Below are 17,099 nucleotides of genomic sequence, written 5' to 3'. Positions count from 1 at the left end.
GTATCTATACACTTCTTCATCCATGGATCGCCTCCTAGTGCACCGATTTCGTTGTCTTGTCCTAACTTCCCGGCGACATGCATGCACCGCATGTTGGCCGACCGGCCTATACATGGCATCCGACCCCCACGGCTTTCCGTGTCTCAAAAGAGGAAAAGGGAACTCCATCACATCCTAGTATGCTCGCACTACATATAAAAAAAGTTAAATTAAAAGCATAATGAGCTAGCGTCAGCTCGGCCCCGCTGTTGGCGACGTGATGCACAGAGAAGTGAGATTCACAAGTGCACACGCCAAGAGGACAACCACGATGACATCAGTATTAGATCAAAAGCTGATTTTAGAAGATAAAACGTTTTGCAGCTCATATGTTTTCTTTGTAAATCCAGGTTCAGTCCATACCATGCCGACCAAATCAGCCATCCAAGGGGCTACCCTACTCCGGCCTTGAAGTGAAAATCGTAGAAAACCACCACATTTGAAGTTCAATTTTAGAATTGCCATCACATTTCTTACTCGTGGGCTACAAATCCCCATTCACGTCCTACCACGCCGACGACCATCGTAGGCATGTGCACGGTCTCCAAGACAACTCTTATAGTAATCGCTACTCCATGCAAACTCATTTTGAAACGAGTGGACAACGTGTAAATATGACGATGACAGAGCTCGTTAGCTAAGCAATGACGCATGTAGGCACATGAGCTTTGTAATGTCAACAGCTCAGCAGGAGGCGTTTACTTCATCACAATCAACACTTCTATTCATATATACGCCCATCCTTGCCAAAGGACTTCGCAAGCAGCATCATGCACAGGGAAATAAGTTTACTTCGGTGATACAACAATACAGGTTTTTTTTTCTTTTGCCGGGAGCAATACAGATATGAAACGTGCAAGTAAAATAAACTAGAGATTGTGGCAGAGGCTGCTACTGATCAACTTAACATTTAACAAGAGACTGATGTCACATATGTACACTGGGATTGGGTGCACTACGCTGAATTGCAGTCAGGCAGATGTCACCCAAATGTCTTCTCGCTGCTGTAACACATGTAGAGGAAGCCATCCTGCTTATCTTTGTACGAATCATACACGCTACCCATCAGGTTAGCTGAAAAAATTGTTAACAAATTAGTATTAACTTACAAACAGATGGATTTATGTGCAACACCAGCATGAATTAAATCTCACCGGTCTGGGGCAAGGTGTTGCGCACAAACACGAAAAGCGCCGTCCCTGGAGACAGATGTAACCTGGAGCGCAGGATGAAAATGAACTGCCCAACTGGCATGTCACACGGAACCAGGTACCTGCAATCACAAACAAGCAATTATCAATCTGGTACATAGAATTTTAACATATCATGCATATATCTGGTCTCTGAGATACACTTACTTCCTCTTCTCCATTTCTGGAAGTTTACTCCTCGAAAACCTTTCAACAATCACCTGCAAATGCAAACATGAGCATAATGTTGGAGCAGCATATATGCAAACAGAGATACATTTGATTAAGAGAAACAACGGAGAGGGAAATGCATGTTTTTTTGTCAGAGTCTAGAAGTTGCTCAAATCCCGTCAGTTTGAGTAAATCTCTGGAGAGTAGAATGACTCGTGGGTTGGGTGAGAAATAGCAACTTTGTTTTACTTCTCCATATTCATCATCTCAAAGTCTATTTAGTATGTCGCCAAGCATGAAAAAAATCATGACAACCAACAAAGATGTCTTGGCATCAAATTCCATACGCATATAGTCTCTTCTGACAGCAAGAACACACATATAAAAGCAGCACAAACTAGGTTTTTTTTACTGATCGATATTTTTCCTATTGGAGGGTTAACGGTAGGTCTGGTTACCGACGGTAACAGGGAATCTAGATATTTTACCAGAAAAAATTCAAATGAACTTTGAATTCATTTTTTTAAGGACAGAACAAGTACATTTCTACCATATATTGCAGGAGAAGTAGAGGACGATTCAATGGTCAGCTGGAATCGTCCCTATCGCCTAGGTCATGGGTTCAAATCCTCCCAGTGGCAGCTCATTATTCTTTTTTACCTCTAACATATTTGATGTAGTTTTGAACGTCTAAATTCAAATTTAACCAAATATTTTTGACCGGTAACAATGTTTCTTGTGGAGGGGGAGGGCAGTTCCGGCTACCAGAAATTCCGTCCGACAAAAGAAACCCTCGCACAAGCACACTGCAGTTTCTAAGTTTATGGGGCTGTATATGTGTTCAGCTATCACTACTGAAGTGCATAAAATGGAACAGTAGCACAGTGGTATCTTTAATGAAGTGCATAAAATGGAACAGTAGCACTGCACTTCTCCCAACTACAAAGTCTGGCGACAACCGACAACAAATAAAGCAGGGGTGGAGCAAGCACATGGCAACCATGGGTGATTACTGCCCAGGCTCACTGGTGTGCTGCATCGAGCGGTGATGGCTTTATCTAGCCAGACATGGCCCCATGCATGCAGTCCGCTTTGCTCAGGCAAAAGATAGTCATTTCATGGGTTTCTTCAGGGACAGGGCGCATTCCATGTTGGCAACAGACAAGGCCACAGTCCGACAGAAACGAGTTCTCCTGTCCTTGGGTCCCTACCACGCTCGCCAGTTGCTCGTTTCGTTGCTCACTTTGCTAGCTGCAATTCCCATCAATTTTGAGGTGTGGTGACTAGTGATATGAGATTTGACTTCGTAGCTCGGGTGTTGCTCTTTGCATGGCGATTTCTGAATTGTGGAATTAGGCATTTGGCCTTTGGGATGATTTAGTTGAGCTCAATTAACTTGTTTAATACAAGAATTACAATCACAATCACTACAACTTAGAAATGCAAAGGCACATGTAGGATCACCCCAGACTCTGCATCAATCGATGCACACCACCTTAATATGTGTTCCACACGATGCCGAAGGCACCAATGCCGAACAAATCAGCTTACGATGGGAAAACAAGCTGAAAGACAAATTGTTAAAATGTGGCCAGCTTTGGCAGAACCAACCTTATTAATGAAGAAATCAAATGGCAAAACACCTACGATGCTACCAACGAAGCAGGGTCCTATTACTTTTATTATCACATATGAACATTTACATATGTGTCATGGATATGCATTCTTTAACCTCATAAATCTCTACTATTAAAGGAGAGTTGGTGGTCATACGTCCGTTGGTGAAGCATCCCCTCTCCCATGTTCTTCATTAACTGAATTAAATCAAATCAAGTCTTTTGCAGGGCCCGTGTTGGTCGGTGTAAGGTAGTTGCACTAACTCAACCAAATAAAATCAATCCAGCTATATGCCGGACATAGGCAATCAAATCAAGTCAAATCTTTTGGAGCACCCCCGTTGGTGGGTGTGAGATAATTGCATAACTCAATTAAATCAAATCGTTCCATGTATATGTCGGACACGGCCAACCAAATCAAATCTTTCGCATTAACTCAATCAAATCAAATCCTGCATTAGAATATGGTAGGTGTAAGGTATATGTCGGACACGATTGGTGTTGAACCACTAGAATATGTATGTCACCGTTGCAACGCACATGCAATTAGCTAGTACTATCATGGATGTGCAGTTCTCAAATTTGGTGCTTCACTATATCATCTATACCAATATAAAAAGACCCAAAGGGGCAGATCCAATTGATCTCGGCCATCGAACTAAGTTAATCCAACGACCTAGACTGCTCCAATGGCGTTGCACTAATCACAGATTAACACACAAATAATAGCATACCTAATATTCGCATGCAATTATTATATTCCTAAATATTAACGTGTGTTGCATGTGCTCATTTACTAGTACTAGCTAATTGCCCGTGAGTTGCAACGGGGCCATAAATATTCTAATGGTTCAACACAAATCATGTCCGACACATACCTTACATCCACCATATTCTAGATTTTGTTAAGATTTAATTCGATTTGAGTATGTGTACGGGGAGGCAAGATTTTTTTTGATTTAGTTGAGATTTTGGTAATAATTGATACAGATATGGATAAGAGAAGGCAAAGAAAGTTCTAATTTAGTTGAGGTTTTGATAAGATTTGATTTGATTGAGTTAATGCAGGACATGCTTTTGGCAAGATTTGATTGAGTTAATGCAGGACATGGTTTTTAGTAGGACAGGAAAAGGAAAGTACTGTTTTGATTTAGAATATTCCAAACCAAGGAGGGGGGGCATGGACAGAAAAACTCCAACGTAGGAGAAAGGAGGTGAGGAGAATGGGACCTGGCTTGCCTGCTCCCTCCCCATGCTCCCATCCCTGCTCCCACTTCATCCTACGTCTGTCTTTTTCCTTTTTCCTTTCCAATCTAATCATCTCCTCCCTCTGATTTTAAGGGGGTGGGGCCGGCCTTTATTTTGTTCCAATCAAATCAAGCCACGTACGCGGGAGCACGGATGGGCGCACGCGCGGGGAGCAGGCAAGTCTCGTCCAGGAGAATGCACCAACTCCCCTTTAATAGTAGGCATGTATCCAAATATCTGGGTCTTTTTTATTTTATTTTATTTTTTCCAAACACCCTGGTTATGGATTTCAAGGTAAGCACTTAACCTTGTGGTTTACAGAGGCTCCAACAAACTTCCTGACCCCCCATTGAAATTTAGCACAGCTGAAAAACTTGACAAGTACAGTAAAAGCTAATTTGGTAGAATTATTTCAATTTTCCCCTCACCTGTCAAGCTTATATCTTGAGCCGGACCACAGGACCACACTATGTACAGGAGGAAGCAAATTACAGTTCAGTTCAATTCAATTCAATCAATCAAAGAGGTCGTTCGCGAATCTAGTATGCCCGGGACTCCGGAACCCTATTCCTAATTAGTACTGTAGCAGCTAGGAGTAGTATATTAAGTTTTGGGGCAGCGAGTAGAGAGAGAGAGGTACATACGGGGATCCTGCCGGGGTACTTGGCGATCATGGAGGCCGACTCATTCGCCCTCTCCTCTGCATCCATCCATCAGCAAATTCAGCGCCCGAACGAGACGCAGACTGATAATAATTCAGAAAGAAAAGGAGGAGGTAGCATGCCTACCCAGGGTGAATTCCTTCTTGAAGGACTTCATCCTCCTCCTCGCTGGTTCTCGAGGAGCCGATTGCTGGTCTTGCTGCTGCTGTTTCCTACGTATTTGATTGAATCGCGGATAGATTGTTGTCAATGGCGAAGCTGGAGAAGTTATCCCTTCCCTACCCCTCGGAAAGAGGAAGAAGAAGATGACACGATACATACGGTAGAAGCCCAGCCCAGCCCGTCTCGAGCCGGCGGTAGTAGATCGGCCCGGCCCAATGCAGACCGGGCTTCTTCTTCTTCTCTCTCTCTCGTGTGCCAATTAATTATCGCTGCCGTCCCCACGACTCCATCCTCCTCCTCCGCCGCCGCCGCCTCAGCCGCCGTGCGAATCTATCTCCGGGTTGGGGGAGATGGCGGACGCCCTGGACATGTCCCTCGACGACCTCATCTCCAAGAACAAGTCCTCCTCCCAGCGCGGCCGTGGCCGCCGCAACCCGGCCTCGGGCTCGGGCTCGGGCTCGGCGTCGGGAGGACCCGCACCCGCCGGTCGCCGCTTCCAGGCTCGCGCCGCCACTCGCGCTGCCGCCGCGCCCTACCACCAATTCAACTTCCCGCCCCCGGTATGGTGAACTACTCCTCCTAATTCAGAGATCTGGAGCTCACTCAATCTAAACTTGCCTTCTGTTTTCCGGGGGGTCGGGGGAGCACAGGCGCCGGCGGCTTTTGCATATGCTGCCCAGCAGGCCCATGCCCATGCCCACGCCCAGGTGATGGCCATGGTGGCGCCGCCGACCGGGGTCGAAACGGGCACCAAGCTGTACATCTCCAACCTCGACTACAACGTCTCCAACGAGGACATCAAGGTAAGACCACTAGACCCTCCTCCTCCTAGAACCCTAGGAATAGCAGTCCCTGTTCTCCTGTGCGTGTTACCCATCTCAGCATACCTTTAACCTGGTTTCGACAGTAGGATAACATCGCAATCCACAGCTTCATCCTGAAGAAGTAGTAGACAAGGCTATCAATTATTTAGCTCTTTTTCGACGCCATCTATGGAATCCAATTCCATTATTCATATTGTTCTTTTACTGTCCAACCATACCACCGTAAAGCATTGGGAGTAGACAAGGCTCCGAATTATTTAGCTCCACGCCTTTAGAGCAACCAGGGGATTCTCTTAAGTCACTCTATAACATGCTGCTTAATTTGCCCAGGAACTCTTTGCTGAGGTGGGCGATCTCAAGAGGTACTCCATTAACTACGACAAGAGTGGAAGATCAAAGGTATTTACTATTTAGCCCTTACGCATCTCAACTTTGTTGCAGTATCTGCCTTTGAACACCTTTCATGTAGTTTGAGTGCTCACAGATCACCTCATTACTGTAACTCCATTCGCCAGGGAACTGCAGAGGTTATATTTTCAAGGAAATCAGATGCTCTAGCTGCTCTAAAGAGGTACAACAATGTGCAGCTTGACGGCAAACCTATGAAAATTGAGGTCATTGGAACAAATATTGAGGCACCACCACCACCTGCTATTTTTACTTTGAATACCCCGACGATAGGAAACTTCATTCCTTCCTACAGGTTAGTAGCAGATATCACATTTACTGAATTTTCTTACTGCTAAAATTGTTACTTGTCTAAATTACTGTCAAGCTAAAACTGTCTTCTAAGCACAATCCTTAGTTCCTTACCCTTTGGGTTGATTAGCGTTTGCACAATTAGGCAGCAGCTGCCACTGGCTGTTAAAGATTCATTAACATGGTTAGTATTCATGTGTTGTGTAGTTAGTGACTAACTTAGCGTGTCATTAGTTTGACAATTTGCGGAATTGGACCGTCTTCATCGTCCAAAGTGCAAGCAAGGCATGAGTTACCTTTGCCTGCCTCATTTCTAGTAAAATCTTGTATGTTGTGGTACTTCTAATGCATTACTGTGTCTCGAAGTTCAGCATTGTTTTGTTTATTTGCCCAACTTGCTATCTGAGGGCTGAGGCAAGCGAAACTAGCCAACATGAGCAATAACTTTGAGAAGCAAGGGTATGTGTTGGTCCTTATTGCCTTGGGAGCTTAAAATGAGTGCGTGCGTGTGCACCAGGACGTGGACCAGGACCAGGACCAAAACATGACCAAAGGGAGAGCAAGCAGACTTTGCCCATAGGGAGGGCCGATTAGGCAAATATTTTGCCTTGCCCATGGCAGCAAGGACTTTTTTTTTAGCTCCCCCTAAGCTCCTAACCTTGCAAATTTCTTGGGCTAGCAAAGGAACCAAATATGCTTGTCAAAAAGATTACACTTCAATTAGCGATTCTCACAAGTATGAGTCAAAATAAAGTTAGTTCTATTAATCACCCTGTTCAATTTGCATTGTCATATATGCATTTTCAATCGTGTTGCGCAAATTCTTTTGGAAGATTTTGAGCAAGTGACATATCTAGTGGTACTGGATATTTGCAGTGGCGGACGTGGAAGGGGCGGTGATGGTGGTCGGGGATGGCCTCGGGGCAGAGGTGGATTCGGCGGGCGTAGTGCTGCTGGGCGTGGTCGAGGGCGTGGTGATGTTGGGCGTGGGCGAGGGAGGGGAGGGCGCGGCAGTCAGCCAGTTTCTGCCAATGATCTAGACGCAGACTTGGACAAGTACCACTCGGAAGCGATGCAGACCAGCTAAATGGCTTGGGCCCTGCCGCGCCTGCATCCCGCACAGCCATTAGCCTTGTGTAGGAAAAGATGCGGCCATGTATTTTATTAGATTGTAATTTGTGAGACAAATGAAGCGTCTGTCTTTGTTGTGTGATGATCAAGGTGGTGCGTTCCATTGTAGCTCTTTTTTCTCTTCCTCTGAGTTGTAGCAGTTGAGACGGTTGGACTAAGATGAGATTTTTATAAAGGGTGATCACAAGTGTTACATTTGCTGTCTGTTGATAGTAGTAGATGAGTGTTTTTCTTTTCGTTGAACAATGCAGTGCATTGATAGTAAGATGTACATGAGCATAGTACTTTTTTTTTTGTGTTGAGAATCGAGCATAGTACAATGTAGGCAGCATCAGCGACTAGGTTGGAGGCTGAGGTTCAGCATGTGAGCCTCCAGCTGCTGTGCCTCCTTCATCATCTCACCCATGCAAAACCCAATCGAGCCCAGGCAAACAGCAGCCAACTGCTCTTCTTCCTCCTGCTGTTGCTGCTGTGACAGTGCCTCCCTTGCATGGCCGAGGAAGGACCTGACCACCGCCATATCTTCGCAGAAGATTCCTTTGCCGGCCTCAAGGTCGACGTCCTCCTCCTCCAGCAGTGCCTCCAGGGATGCGGAGAGGGCGCCGTGGAAGCGCTTCATGTCTGCGCCTAGCTGCCGGCTGCCGCCGGCGTTGTCGATGAGAACGGCTCGGGCGTGCTGGTAGAGCCCAATCAGCTGCGCGATCCTGCTCAGGCTGCCATGAACCTTGTCGTAGCAGCTGGTCGGGAACGGCGCCAGCCACAGAAAGTTCGGCTCGCTGCCCGCCTCCGCCGCGTACTTCTTCAGCAGCGCCACCTGCTCCAGCAACGTCTTGTGCTGCTGCTGCTGCTGCTGCTTCGCTGACGACGTGGGTGTGAGTCCAACCACGCACTCCCGCAGCGCGGCGATGCAGCGGTGGAGCTGCGCCCTGGCCCTGGCGGTCGGCCTTGCCTTGCGCTGGAACACGAGGTCCGTCGCGACGGTGCAGGACAGGCCAATGAAGGTCTCCACGAGCCTGGTGATCGTGAAGGCCATGGGCGCCTCGTCGTACCTCCGTCCCACGATGATGATGCCGGACAGCGCGGCAGCAACACCGCCGGCAGGGCCGTATGCATGGCTGCGCTTGAGAAAGGTGGCGAGGACGATCCAGGGGAGGAGCGCCAGGAAGCGGAGCTCCATGAGGTGCGGCTGTTGCGAGAGGAGGCAGCCCAGCACGCCATAGACGGAACCGATGGCGGTGCCGTGGGCACGCGCGATGGCCACGGCCCATGTGGAGTCGCGGCCGGCGGTCATGGTGGTGGCGACGATGAGGCCGGACCAGAAGCCGTGGTCGTTGTTGAAGAGGAGGCCGAGAAGGACGGCGAGGCCCAGCGACACGGCGCACTTGGCCGCCGTCACCACTCTCTCCCATTCCAGCCCCCACCTCAGCCACACGCTTTTCTTCTTCTCCTGCTTCTTGGATGTCGTCTCCATGTGGCCAGTCTTATTTGGCGCCCCATGTTCTTGCAATTGACCTTCTTCTTCTTCTCCACTGCTGGCCTGTACCTCTTCGTCCTCCTCTTCTTCGGACAGGTAGAAGACATCGTCATCGTCGGTCGAATCCTCGGCATTTGTCGCTGCCGGAGTTACCTTGCTGTTGGTAGTCTTGGTCTGATCCGGATGGGAGGAGGCCAACTGCTGCAGGGTGCCATGACGGAGGAGATGCATGGAGAAGAGGAAGAGGAAAGGAGACAGCTCCTCGTGCCTCTCCGGCAACAACGTCGTCATCGTATCGTTTGTCAACATTAATGGTGATTGCTTGTTGATGGTCGTCTTGGTCATGGCGACGCTGGTGGTGGCGGTGCTGCTGCAGTGGTGGTGGCGATGTGTAGTGAGCATGGAGAGGCGTATCTGGTCTCTCATATGCTCCAACCAGCTGCTGCAGATCATAGGGCTGCTGCCGGCGATGGCAGCGCTGGTGAGCGCAATCTCCATTCCCTTGATGGGCATCTCGATGCGGCCGTGGTCTACCACCGCCTGCTGCGGCATCCACCGCCTGAGCACTGCTGGCACTCTCTCCCACTGCAAATCTCCCTGCACGCGTGCATGTGATAATCCAAGTTTAGTTCATCGTGTGTACGTACCAGATCCGTGCAAATTAAACTGATCACATGCATGCTTCTACTGCCTAATTATAGTAGTACTAACTCGCATGCATGCGGCATGCCGAAGACCAGTCATACTACTCGTTTTCTGACGAGGACTCCAATAGTACCAGGTAGCACTAGCGCTGCATTCCAGTGCATAGTGCTGGTCTACTTTTGGCATCTAGCAAGCTCTTTCGGTAGCTAAGCATGCACCCAACTGACGCAAGCAGGAATTTAGCACTAGATATGAATGAATGAATCTATGATACGCATGACATGCATGACTACTTTGCTAAAAAGAAAGATTTGTGCTTATTCTCATGCACGATCGTTAAACAAAATTACCTTAACGGCGGCCATGCGGCGGAGGAGGGCGGCGCTTGCGGACGCGAGACGGTTGGCCTGTGACATGCACGCTGCCATGCACCATCGCCGCCGTCTACCAGAGGCCGCGGCTGTTTCCTGGCCATCATCCGCGCAGGCGGTGTCGTTGGCGGTGAGGAGGAACGCGTCGACGAGCACCCTCACCCTCTCCGCCGCGGTCTCCATGTACGCCCTGCTCTTGTCCTCCACCTCCCGGGTGGCCAGCCGCGGGCACGGGAGCAGCACCGCCAGCAAGGCGGCCGCCACCCCCAGCGCCGTGCACAGCACCACGTTGGCGGGGTGCTCCAGCACCAGCTCGTGGCTCGTGCGGTCCCCTCGCCTGAACTTGGCCACGTAGATGATGATGATCTGCCCCAGCGCGATCCGCTTCGCCACGGGGCCCGGCGACTCCGGCAGCGCCACCGCGAACGTGCTCAGCGCCACCACGGCCGACGTGGCCAGCACCGACTCGGCGGCGCCCGTGCGGTGCGCCAGCCACAGCGCCAGGACGGAGGGGACGGCGCCCATGACGGTGGCGTGGAGCGCGCTGGCCGTCGCGCGCAGGGCGGTGCCCACGGTGGCGTCCGTGACGATGATGACGGTCACGACGTAGGAGAAGGCGGGGAAGGTGAGGTGGCGCTGCAGAGGCGGCGGCGCGTAGACGGACACGACGCCCACGATGGTGCAGGCCAGGGCGGCGCGGAGGCCCGACGCGAGGGACGGGCGCCAGCGCCGGCTCGTGCTGGTCCACATGGACGACGGCGGCGGCGCCACCGCGCTCACGTTGTTGTTGTTGGTTGCGGCCATGCCCATTCTCGGCTCGATCGCGCGCGCAGAGTGCATGCGAAGTGAGAAGACGACAGATGGAGAGCTTGGTGGGTAGTACATGTACGCATGTGCTTATATAGCTATAGCTAGTTAGCTACCGCGCGCATGAGGTCGTCATTGTATACTGCCTGGGCTGCAAAGTAGGCGCTTGGTGCTAGTGGCCATTCTGGTTGCTCCACTGCTTTTCACTACGTATAGACGTCAGCCATGGATGTGACATGCATGCTGCGAGCAGTGCTACAGAGACGACACATCTCCAGCCGAAAGCTGGACGATGGATCAAATCATCGATGGATGGCATTTTTTAGCAAATCAGCACCGTTTAAGATGGACATCGTCCGGATCTCGTCCATGCACTGTCGTGTGCAGAGTACTTCCGTATGCAAAGACACATCACACATGCATGGATGATCCTGTGATGTCAAAATATGGGAATTAGTTGGCTTTTATACATGCTTGGATAGAGAGAGCGCGTGCTCTAGTTATTAACTTGTGTCCAATTCCCCTCCCATCTTGAGAGTTCTTAGATTCGCAGACTTACAAAACCGTATAAATAGAAGAGAAAAACACCTAACTATGACATATATAATCCCTCCGTTCAAAATAAGTATCGATGACTAGTGTAAAGTTAGTAAAAAAAAGTGTCGATGATTAGTGCAGAGTTAGTAAAAGATGTACCAAATCAGTGACACTTATTTTAGAACGAAGGGGGTAGAAGTTTATGTAGGAGTACAAAACAGAGAACTGAAAACACACATGAATTTCGTAGATTAGCGGAAATAGGAGGGACATAAGAATGGTAATAAGAGCAGCCAAATTAAAATCAAATCACAGACATAAGTGAAATAAAGATGTTGCAGGTCCTCATCGAGTTTTTCATGTGCATTGAAATTCTACATAAAGGTATATATGTGTAAATCATATAACTTCTGTGTTTTTTTTCTTTGAAACTGGTATAGAATTAAATTAGTTGAGCGTAGGAGAAACTATCCTCAAATTTAATTGAAATGATAAGTGTCATACGTGTGGCACGAAGCAATCGCGCCCTGATGTTTTTTATAACTAAAGTTGCCATTCGAAAAAAAATAAACTAAGAAAAAACTGAAACTTGCCATCTGAAAAGAAAGTTGTCATGCTTGACAACTAAAGTTGCCACTCTCGCGACACTAAACTTGTTATAAAAAACGTTCGGAGTTGTCATGTGTTCGTGCCACACGTGTGACACTTATCAGGGTCTTAATAGGCGGAAACTGGTACAAGAAAATTGTTCTTTTTTTACTTGTCAAATTGATTATATAGTGCTGCCGGCAAGGACGAAAATATCTGAAAGTGAGATCAAAGGATAGTGTTCTTGTCTCTTTTTTTTTCCTCCTTACTCCCCTTTGAATCAATGGGATGGGTATATGTCACCAAAAAAACTTTCCACCTAATAATGGATCAAATGAGCCCTTCGAAGGGGCGTCTTAATTAGTTACCAGAATACAATTCTATAGGTACTAGAAGATGCCTTCAAGTTGCAGCAGAATTTCTTTTTGGGAACCCGGCAAAAGGTGCAAAGGAAATTCTTAGTTAGCAATATTTTACATATATACATGGGATGATTGAGGTTCAGTCATGAAATTCACATCAGATTAATTTGGATGACACGCGTAACTAGGTCTATGTCAAAGAAAGTATTACCAACAATGTCAGCATGGGTAGTCGGATGGTTTAACTGTTTTCTGCCAAATGGCGGTGAACTGGTGATCATGTACATTCAGTCTGGATGTCTTGGCAGTCATTGAAATGACCAGAAAAGAGAAACTGAAGAACTATATGCAATATTGTGAAAAGAGTGATGCATGGAAGCTCATCAAAACCAGAATAATAGTCGGTTGGGTTTAATTCTTAATTGGTTTGCTCACGATAGTATTTGTGCACCCAATCTGGAACTCTAAATAGGCTGAGAAAAGAGTGATATGATCATGTACTGTCTTCACCATATATGGAAGAGGAAATTAGCACTAATTCATCCGTGGGGACCATTGGCTTAACATATACAGATGCCATTCGCTTACAACCACAAGCTCTCAACTCTGTGGTGGAATCTCAATGTTAGCAGGGCCACAAAAAATTCTAACCAATTAACTAAGTCCTGCATGATCAATTCCATTCTTCTCATATGATTGTTGCACATGCATACAGACATGCCTAAATCTATGATCCTTCTCTTTATAAATGTACGATGTTTTAGAAATTGTAAAATATCTCTTCAGATTTTACTTTAGGTTCAGGCACAAATTTGTCATGATAGTATAATTGAATCAAACGAAAATGCGTTCAAGAATACTTGTTTTATGCCAATATAGTGAATAGACAACAATATATCTTAAGTACTCCAGTCGAACTCACTTTTATAATGAATTATTTTATGTGAAGCAATATATTTTTCAAAAACACCGACAATCCAAGTGTCGGGTAGGGAGACCGTATCAATGCACTGAAGGACTTCAATATAGATATTGTGGAAGCTGGAAGGAGATCAATGTCCTGAAGGTTTTATACATATATCTTGGCTCAAAAGGAGTAGCATGCATGTGTGTTTGTTCTAGATGGAACTAATGCTTGGTTCATATGCATACAAGCATGCATGCTGTGAAGTAGATTGCTTGGCAAGGCTCAAAGGGTAGTGCTACTGTACTATAGTTAGTCGATGACAGGAATCAATGCGTTCCACCTCAACATACAGGGGGGAACATATATAAGTGGATCCCGTTTCTTTCAACAATGTTTGACGTATCAAACCATTCAGATGGAGAGGGAGCATGAGATGTGGCGACCAGAGGATTCTAGCTTGCTGGTGACCGAACTTGGCAAGGCCGGAGTGGCCTCAGGAGGCCATGAAAGGTTGAATGGCAGGGTTAAAAGTGGGTTCGCTTAGCTAGGCCAACGAGCATATGTATTTATATTTATATTTGTAAGAAAGAATTCCACTTTGGTCTCTCTAGCTTTATATGGTGCATATATAGCTGTTTTTCTAAAGTGACTGCTAGAGAGAGAGAGACAGTCAAGTCAGAGAGAGAGAGAGAGAGAGAGAGAGAGAGAGAGAGAGAGAGAGAGATGGGATCGATCTGGTTTGCCGTGCAGTCGACCACGTACGGCCTGCCGTCCCTAGTTGCACCCGTAGCACGTAGCAGTGTAGTGGCTGAGCCAGGAAGAATATCTGAGGTAGCTTTGGCCCTTGGATTGCACGGAAGGGGCACCTGATGTTCCTACCTAATTTCCTCCCTTCTAAATCAGCCTGGTGGCCAGCATACCTAGAACAAAGTTGGTTAAAGGCAGACCTTCTCTCTTCTCTTTCTAGTGCACCTTCAACACGCACGCATGCACCATATTTTTCCCAGTTGCATTTACTGCGTATGCATGCATGCCCACAAATGTGTATATTGCTCATGCCATGCTCCAATATGTACTTTGGTCTTCTTCTTTAGTTTGAACCGGCCTAGCTCGATCGGCCACTTGATGATCAAAGCGTCCCTGACCACTTGTCTTGTACAACGTCCAAAAGTTCATTTAGTTTTTCAGGACCTTTAATCTCGTTTCTAGTGCCATCACGAAAAAATTATTTTCTAGTAAATGGTAGAGCTCCTACCAAACACAAGAATGAGGCCCAAGCACGAGTGGGACACATTCCATTCCACTTGATGATTCATACCAAACACATCCTTAGGGGATGGACGGAGCAGGTACGGACCGACGGTATGCGGTGGATTGGGGTGTACAATTGAGACCGGTGGTTAGGGGAAATTAGCATGCAGGTTTGATCCAATATTTAAACGAGTTTTTTAGGCAATTACTATTTTCTGTATTTGGATTTTCGTAAGAGCATCAAAAGTAATTTTTTACATCATCAAAAACATGCAATTATCGAAAAAGGCTTTCGCCTTGCTTTATAAATAAAGCAACCACCAAGCACAGAGTAACAGGTCACAACGGAACACACAACATACCAACACAACGCCACCGCAAACAGGGTCTAGCATCCACACACAATCCAACACAAAGAGACCCAAGTTCCGCTGTGGGCACAGCATAACAAACCCAACACAGACACACACGAAACACCCCTGGATGACGGTGGCGGCGGTGAGAAGACGACAAACTAATCTGGTTCTAGTGGTGGCGGGGGAAGCGGTGGAGCCAACCGGAGAGCCATCGCGCGAAGCTGGGTGATGATGGAGGTGATGGCGTCTCTCTCCCTGGGACGGCTAAGTGGCCGCCAAAGCTGCAAGTAACCAGACCATTTGAACAAAGCGTCAGTAGCATGACGAAGAGGGGTACGCTGAATCACAAGTTTATTCCTAACAGTCCACAACGTCCAGGCAAGAACCCCAATGGTCAGCCACCTAATGTGGCGCAACGCGGGGGGTCGCTTGGAGTTCGGCAAAGAGAGCGGAGAAGTTGGTATGGTCCCAGCTTCCACCCACAATTTCGCCGAAACAGCTTCATAGGAACTGCGCGGACAAGCAGGTGAAGAAGATATGGTTCGAATCCTATTTAGGCCCACAGAGTGGGCGACGCCCATCACCATGGCCATTGCGCTTTAGAACCTCTGCGCCAGAAGGAAGGCGGCCGCGAATCCATTGCCACAGGAAGATCCTAATTTTCAAGGGAAGGTGAATCTCCCAAATGGAGGAAAGCGCCTCATGGCCGAGCGAGGGGGCGATGGCCAGGTAGAGAGATTTGGTGGAGAATTGACCAGACGGCTCGAGGCGCCATCTGGCGCGGTCATCGTCAGTCGTGAGATCTGGCTCATGGAGTGCAATACAGTCAAGCAACTCCTGCCAGTCTGCATTCTCATCCGGACCAAAAGGCCTTCGGAATGCAAGCCGCCCTATGTCAATAAGGTGGGGTCGCCACGGAGATCTGCGGGGCAACCGCGATGGAGAACATGTCCGGAAAGCGGGCCGCAAGGGGCGTGTCACCAGTCCAGCAATCGAACCAGAACAGCATGGCGGTGCCGGAGCCAATCTCGATCGAGGTCCCGATCCGGAGGACAGGGAGGAGCTGAATGATGGATTGCCAGAACTGGGAGCCCCCATATCGCTGACAGAAGGCTAGAGGCTGGCCTCGGAGGTATTTCTGCTGAATGATGCGTAGCCACAGGCCACCATCTCCGTTGCTAATCTACCAGAGCCACCGAGTCAGAAGGGCAATGTTCATGCGTTTGGAGGACATGATCCCGAGGCCACCCTGGTCGCGAGGTTTGCAGATCTTAGACCACCTGACCATGTGGTACTTCTGCTTATCACCCTCGCCGGCCCAGAAGAAACGCCCCTGAACGGTGGCAATCTCGTGATGTAGAGTCTCCGGAAGGCTATAGAAGCTCATGATGAACAAGAGGAGGCTAGAGAGGGACGAGTTAATGAGCACCGTACGGGCCGCTTTCGAAAGCCACCGACCCTGCCAAGGCTCGATCCGGTGCTAGAGCTTCCCCACCGTGGGGCGCTGCTCGGCCACCGTAAGTCTGGTGTCACTAATGGGTATCCCCAGATAAGACGTGGGGAAACACCCAAGCTGGCAGTTAAGCCTATCCGCTATGCTCTGTCGCTCATCTTGGGCGTAGCCCAAGACCATAACCTCACTCTTGTTGAAGTTGATCCGAAGGCCGGACATCTGCTGGAAGCACAATAAGAGGAACTTGAGGTTTGAGATATCACTCTCCGACCCCTCCACCATGATAATGGTGTCGTCCGCATATTGGAGAAGGGAGATCCCATTGCCTCCAACTAGATGCGAGACAATCCCCTTAATGTGACCCGCCGCCTTGGCCTTATCGAGGATGGCCGCCAGCGCATCTACAACCATGTTGAACAGGAACAGGGAGAAGGGGTCGCCCTGGCGCACCCCACAAAATGTGGGGGAGAATGGGCTGATCTCCCCATTAATGTTCACCGCGGTGCGGCCTGATGAGACCATCTGCATCACTCTGGTCACCCACCTATCATCAAAGCCCTTCTGAAGCAGACATTCCCGAAGGAAGGTCCAGCTGACCGTGTCATA

General features: G+C 48.3%; 3 protein-coding genes across 3 annotated transcripts; 1 reads left to right on the top strand and 2 right to left on the bottom strand.

Annotated features, from left to right (window-relative positions):
- Positions 1-810: 810 nt before the first annotated feature.
- On the bottom strand, positions 811-5,329 carry LOC125508824 (autophagy-related protein 8D). Its single transcript, XM_048673618.2, has 5 exons — positions 5,053-5,329; positions 4,909-4,964; positions 1,398-1,450; positions 1,194-1,312; positions 811-1,113 (listed from the first exon to the last, which is right to left on the bottom strand). The coding sequence occupies exons 1-5, from the start codon at positions 5,243-5,245 to the stop codon at positions 1,022-1,024; spliced, it is 513 nt and encodes a 170-aa protein (XP_048529575.1). The 5' UTR covers positions 5,246-5,329; the 3' UTR covers positions 811-1,021.
- Positions 5,330-5,339: 10 nt separating this feature from the next.
- LOC125508823 (THO complex subunit 4A) lies at positions 5,340-7,935 on the top strand. Its single transcript, XM_048673617.2, has 5 exons — positions 5,340-5,648; positions 5,739-5,891; positions 6,243-6,311; positions 6,428-6,615; positions 7,488-7,935. Exons 1-5 carry the CDS (start codon positions 5,439-5,441, stop codon positions 7,696-7,698), a joined length of 831 nt encoding a protein of 276 aa, XP_048529574.2. The 5' UTR covers positions 5,340-5,438; the 3' UTR covers positions 7,699-7,935.
- A 13-nt stretch (positions 7,936-7,948) lies between these two features.
- LOC125508822 (uncharacterized) lies at positions 7,949-11,267 on the bottom strand. The gene is made up of 2 exons (XM_048673616.2): positions 10,212-11,267; positions 7,949-9,813 (listed from the first exon to the last, which is right to left on the bottom strand). Exons 1-2 carry the CDS (start codon positions 11,115-11,117, stop codon positions 8,074-8,076), a joined length of 2,646 nt encoding a protein of 881 aa, XP_048529573.1. The 5' UTR covers positions 11,118-11,267; the 3' UTR covers positions 7,949-8,073.
- Between the last annotated feature and the right edge of the window lie 5,832 nt (positions 11,268-17,099).

The sequence above is a fragment of the Triticum urartu genome, chromosome 5A (assembly GCF_056163025.1).
Source record: "Triticum urartu cultivar PI428250 chromosome 5A, HENAU_Tu73, whole genome shotgun sequence".
Lineage (NCBI taxonomy): Eukaryota > Viridiplantae > Streptophyta > Magnoliopsida > Poales > Poaceae > Triticum > Triticum urartu.
Note: the sequence above shows the minus strand (reverse complement) of the source record. Positions and strands in the feature narration are given on the sequence as shown.